Source organism: Rhagoletis zephyria, unplaced genomic scaffold, assembly GCF_001687245.7.
Source record: "Rhagoletis zephyria isolate East Lansing unplaced genomic scaffold, Rhagoletis_zephyria_1.1 Rzeph_scaffold_01600, whole genome shotgun sequence".
Lineage (NCBI taxonomy): Eukaryota > Metazoa > Arthropoda > Insecta > Diptera > Tephritidae > Rhagoletis > Rhagoletis zephyria.
Genome location: NW_016158684.1, coordinates 76,984 through 82,982, shown reverse-complemented (window position 1 = coordinate 82,982; position 5,999 = coordinate 76,984). Strand labels below are relative to the sequence as shown.

General features: G+C 36.2%; 1 protein-coding gene across 1 annotated transcript; it reads right to left on the bottom strand.

Annotated features, from left to right (window-relative positions):
- Nucleotides 1–2,787: 2,787 nt before the first annotated feature.
- Nucleotides 2,788–4,977, bottom strand: LOC108364580 (probable RNA-binding protein CG14230). The gene is made up of 5 exons (XM_017618311.1): nucleotides 4,628–4,977; nucleotides 4,269–4,567; nucleotides 4,033–4,212; nucleotides 3,037–3,964; nucleotides 2,788–2,976 (listed from the first exon to the last, which is right to left on the bottom strand). Exons 1-5 carry the CDS (start codon nucleotides 4,818–4,820, stop codon nucleotides 2,801–2,803), a joined length of 1,776 nt encoding a protein of 591 aa, XP_017473800.1. The 5' UTR covers nucleotides 4,821–4,977; the 3' UTR covers nucleotides 2,788–2,800.
- Nucleotides 4,978–5,999: the final 1,022 nt, after the last annotated feature.

The following is a 5,999-nucleotide window of genomic DNA, read 5'->3' as shown; positions in this document are numbered from 1 at the left end:
TAAAAACAACAACAAAAACCCCAGTCATTTAGTGAACTAAGTAAATTAGATTTAAGTTAGCTAAGGCCAAATGAGCTAGAAAAAAGCGCTTTGCGGTGCCAAAGAACAAATTCGATGAGATTTTTACTTAGTCAGACAATACTCAATAGGATATAGTATATTTATATACATACACATATACAAATTATTGTGCTTAATTATTTCGTAAGTTTAGCTATAAGGATACGGATGCTATTTGAAATAACCGAAACTTACCAAAAATTTACTTAATTAATTTAATTGTTTAATTAGATAATAACTTTTTAATACTCATTTTGTGCCATTTTATGAAACCCATGTGCCATTTTAATTTTTTTTTTATTCTAAGAAAAAAGAGAATAAGTAAAAAATTGTTGCCCCACACGCAAAAATATGTATAAGTACACACATGAAATATATAATAATTGTATGAGCCTGAATTACACTAAAATCATTAATTTTTAATATAAAATTTATGAACGGCAACTTCTTTAGGAATACTCAATATGCAATCTTTACTTTTCAAACTAATGACTACATATGTATGTAAATGTATAAGCACACAATATAATCGAATTTTATTTTTCCAATGTGTAAAAAAATAATTATATGACAACCCTGTCCAAAATTATTTTCAAATTTTTACCTGTTTAAATATCTCTCATGCGATACCCGTATTTGTAAAATGCGCTTTATATAGGAAAATGGTAACTTTGTAAATTAATATTTAAAATTTTTAAATGTGCTATCAAAAAAATACTCAAAATTTAATGTTGTTTCTTTTTAAAAATAATATGGCAACGCTGTTCAAAATAGTTATCAAAAATATTGTAATTAAGCCGAGCAAGTACCAAAAATTTATTTTTGTTATATAAAAAAAAAATACTGTGGCAACCCTACTCAAAATAGTTTCCAAATTTTTACTCGATCAAATACCTTTCATTTGATACGCATATTGTAAAATATTTTTTTTATGTTAAAATGAAAAATGGCAACCCTGTTCATGAATATTGAAAGTAAGAAATTTTGCAGAAAAGAAATGAAAATTACAGAAATGAAGCGAACAATAAAAAAATACTCCTTAATAAATTAGTAATGGGCAACCCTGCCCATACATATGTAATTCAAAAATTGGTCGCTCTCAATTACCTTTAATTTGGTATCCATATTGTAAGATACCGGGCCTGTTCGAGGCACGTAAAAAAACGGCTTTACTGCCGTACTGATGCAAATTTGCAACACTGTCTAACTGATAATACGTTGCTAGAAACGCACGTTGCACAGAACGTGATACTTAAATAATTCGCGCAACACTGCGGTTGTGATTGCAGCTCGAACAAGCCCACACTTTTCATATGTTAAAATCGAAAAAAGGCAACTCCGCTGTGTGATTTCTTTTTTATAAAATTAAAAATATATATATATAAAGGCAAAACACACCCGAAATATTTTTTTTTTTTAATATTTCAAAAGTGAAAAATATGGCAACCTGACCAAAACAATTTTCAAAATGTTCCCCTTCCGAATACCTTTCATTTGTTAGCTATATTGTAAGAACCAATTTTTTAAGTTAAAACGGATAATGTGGCAACACTGTCTACAAATATTTAAAATTTAATTTTTTATCTAACACATAAATAAATATGAGTACGAAAACACAGCTTTTTGTATTTTTCTAAATATTTAAAAAAAATCATTAATCTGGCAACCCTCAAAATATTTTAAAATTTATCTTTTCTCAAATACCTTTTACATAAATGAATATCAGTACGAAACACACAGCTGTTTTTATTTTTCTAAATATTTAAAAAAAATCATTAATCTGGCAACCCTCAAAATATTTTAAAATTTATCTTTTCTCAAATACCTTTTACATAAATGAATATGAGTACGGAAAACACAGCATTTTTAATTTTTTTAATATTTAAAAAAAAAGCAATAATCTGGCAACCCTCAAAATATTTTAAAATTTCTATTTTCTCAAATACCTTTCATTTGATACCCATATCGTTTTTTTTATTTTAAAAATTATTTTGTATATCTGAATCACCCTGTGCCGACCGAAATTTTCGCACCAACGAGAAATACCAGGCGACCAGAAATACCCAGCACGCACGTTCCCACGACAGTCGGGTCTACGTAACCGGAACGACCCAGATTTATATCTGGCCAAGGACTGTCACTCCAGCAACACTCCCCAAAAAGTCTTTGGGGAATTTGTATGCTGCTACAACAACAACAACAACAACAACAACAACAACAACAACAACAACAACAAAACAGCACGCAACCGCGCATCAGTGATGCGGCAAATTGCGCAACATTGCATCAGACCCGCATCAATGATGCAGCAAGTAGTGCAACATTTGCATCAAGCCCGCATCAATGATGCAGGAAGTTGCGCAACATTTGCATCACCCCCGCATCAATGATGCAGCAAGTTGTGCAACATTTGCATCAAACCCGCATCAATGATGCAGGAAGTTGCGCAACATTTGCATCACACCCGCATCAATGATGGAGATAATTGCCCAACATTTGCATCAAACCCGCATCAGTGATGCAGCAAATTGCGCAACATTTGCATCAGACGCGCATCAATGATGCAGCAGTGCTACATCATGGTGAGCAAAATTGTGCGGGCTTTCTGCTCGCTTCTGTTCCCCTGGTGGAATCGCGAAAATTTTAAATGAAATTCATCGAATCGTAAAATTAGAAATCTTCCAATGTTCAGGAGGAATCTAATAATAAAAGAACACACTGTTTTATTAATTGCCACCGTTTAATGGTGTTTTTTTATTCGTTTTTTATGCAGCCCGCCACCTCCACTGCTAGCCAACAAATTTTTCTTAGTTTTATTAATTTTGCTTCTTATAAGCAGTTTTAAACGATTACGAACAGCCTCGTAGTCCTCTTCCGGCTCAATCTTCTTTTCAAAGCGGAAGAATTTAGCACCCTCTGGAAAGGATAGGAATAATTAGAAAAATCCAATTCAATGATAGATTTGATACCACTTACCTTTCAGCCTGGCATCATTGCGCGGTATGAAAAAACTTTCCATCACAATTTTGTTTTGTTGCTTTTCCTTTTTCAGCGTCTTCTGCTTAGCTTCTGTTGCTCTCTTTTTGCTCTCATTTTCACCGTCTTCGTCGGAGGATGAGTCATATTTGAATGGATTCAATGCATTCTTGTCCGGCTTAGTGACAAGAATCCTCGCATCAGATACCTTTTTCAATTCATCTGCGCGCTTGTCTTGCGAATTCCCGCTGCCAAACATATTCAACAAGCTGAAGCCATCGCCGCGCGTCTTAAGCGACTCGGCTAGTGTGTCGGTGACCACGTAGAATACCTCCTTAGACACCTCTGGGCTTTTTCCTTCGCTTTCGGGTCCCACAATGTCTATGCGGTGCTTTTTTTGTTTCTTTTTGCCAGCGATCGTGGCCGAAACTTCAATATCTTCCTCTGGCGCTTCTTTCGCTGTAGTACGCAGTAACTTTTGGTGCTCTTCCTTAGATGGATCATAACGTAACATACGTTTCTTACGCGCCGCCTTTTGAGCACTGTCGGAGGTGTCGATCTTTGAGCCCACCACCTGCTCCAGTATGCCCATTTGCCAACTGCGCTCAGTTTCGACATTTTGCAAGGATTCTTTATGTGTAGACGCTTCAATCTGCTCCTCCCCTTCACCATCATCATCGTCGACGAATTTAGCATCAATGCGAAAACGCGGATCCAGGCTCTGTTTACTTTGCATTTCCACCAATTTTTCGCCTTTCTTGCCAAAGAGTTCCGGTTTCAGTTGCAACTTTGTATCAGTTTCTTCATCATCTTCCTCATCAGAGCCGAAAATATTGGTTATAGATTTCTGATGGAAATCGCTCTGAGTCGCAGTGTGCTCATCTTCCTCCGTATCGCTGAATCTGATTTTCTTCGATTTCGGCGCATCCTGGAACGGTAAATATATGTAAATACATGTACGATTTCCGTACGGACAAAAAGTTATGCGTTGGTTACTCGGCCGGAAAGAGCTTGCTGTATAACTGATTTCTTATCTTTGTACTGCTTAGTCATTTTATTTTGTGATTCCTTGCGCTTCTGCTCAGCTACACTGTCTGACCCATCTGGCTTCTTCTTTTTCTTCTTCGCTCCTTCGATAATGTGCATTGGCTTGGTATCGTAGCTTTGAATAACTATCTGCAAATATAAATGAATTAAATTTTGTATTCAACAAAACTATGCACAAGTTTTACCCTGCCATTATGCAACGAACTAGCTGCCCGTTTCTTGCTAATCAACAAATGTGCAGCAATGTCATCGTCATTTTCCAACGCCGTCAATTCCTCCTCAGTAAAGGTCTTACGTGTATTCTCGGCATTTTGTGGCAGGAACGCCTCAGTTTGCTGTTCACTCCGAACCACATCTATGACAGGATTCTTTCCCTTTTCAGCCTCCTCACGTTCACGCTTTAAGCGTTCTAAAAAGGATTCTTTCGCCACCGAAACCTTTATATTCGTACCATTTACCTTCACCCAATTAAGCGCGTCAACGCCTGTAATTTTAAAATTATAGTAATTTGATTTATTAGCTGTATACTTTGACTGCATCCTACAATTATTCACATCGTTTGGATGTATTTCCAGCGTTACAAACGCTATCACTTTGTCGCTTTCCGCTTCAAATGGATTATTTTTGGTCTTCAGTTCTACACGCTCAACGGTGCCATAATCCTGAAAAATCCGCAATAGCTGCTGTTCAGTTGTGTTAGGTGGCAGATTAGCCACAAAGAAACGTGAGCAGCCCATGCGAATGCCGCAAATTAAGAATTTTTACGTCAAAAATTAATCAAAGCTTCACAGGCAAAAAAACACACGTGCGAAGCAAATAGCGGAATTTATTTGGTGGCTAGGGATCAAACTATACCATAGAATTGTCAAACTATCGATAGTATCGATAGTTTAAATTTTTTTAGACTATCGATACTCATTGATAGTTTTTTCTTAGGTCGGTGTTACCGCAGAACTCCACAGGCAAACATCGATGGCCTACCAACTGTCATTTTGACGAGCAATGTGATTGCAAGTTTTTGTGTGTGGGCACTTTGATGTCTTGAAATAAGCATTTGCCGCATGCCGCCACCAGACAACATTCTCTCAATTTCGGTGTTTAAAAACATTTAAATCTTTAAAAAACTTGCTGAATAATTTCCTAAAACGTAATAATAAATAATCCAATAAGGAACAGACTTTTATTTTAATTTAATATAAAAATTTCATCGATGTTACCACCAGCACGCTTTCTTTCAAATGAAAATATGGCTGTCAAACTATCGAATTGCCTGCAATAGATGTCAAGCAATAAGCGCTGACATATATTGCAGCACATGAGAAATAGGCGGTCTCCATTGGAAATATATTTTGTGACATAGTTTTCACGACATCAGTGTTTTCCTGTGGAGACAGGGCCTTATGCAGAAATTTTGTTTGGCAAACTGCGTGCAATTGTTGTTGCAGCAAACTCGGAGAGAGCGAGTTTGGCGACTCTCACAGCAAACTAATTTTGTTTGGTCAAACTGCAGCAAATTCGGCGTTGTCATATACAAAAATTTTAGACAATTGTTGCTATACACAATATTCTCATTTCGTGTTGGCAATAGCCATCAAAACCATAATGAACGTGCAACCCTGTGCCAAACTCGACATAACCACTTCCGAGCAAACTAAGCAGTCGCCATTTAATTTGGCAAACAAAATTTTTCTGCATAACACCGACCTTATACTATCAAAAATATCGATAGTTTAGTAGGACTATCGATCTATTGTTTGTAATACCTGAATTAATCAATTTGAATTAAAAATTTTGTTTTTTAAAGCTGTGACAGACGGCAAAGCTTATGCATATAATCTGGCATACATATGCGGGGAAAATTTTAGTTTGGCATCCCCCGCGTACAAAAAAAAGGTGGCTATAGGGGGGTAGGGGGC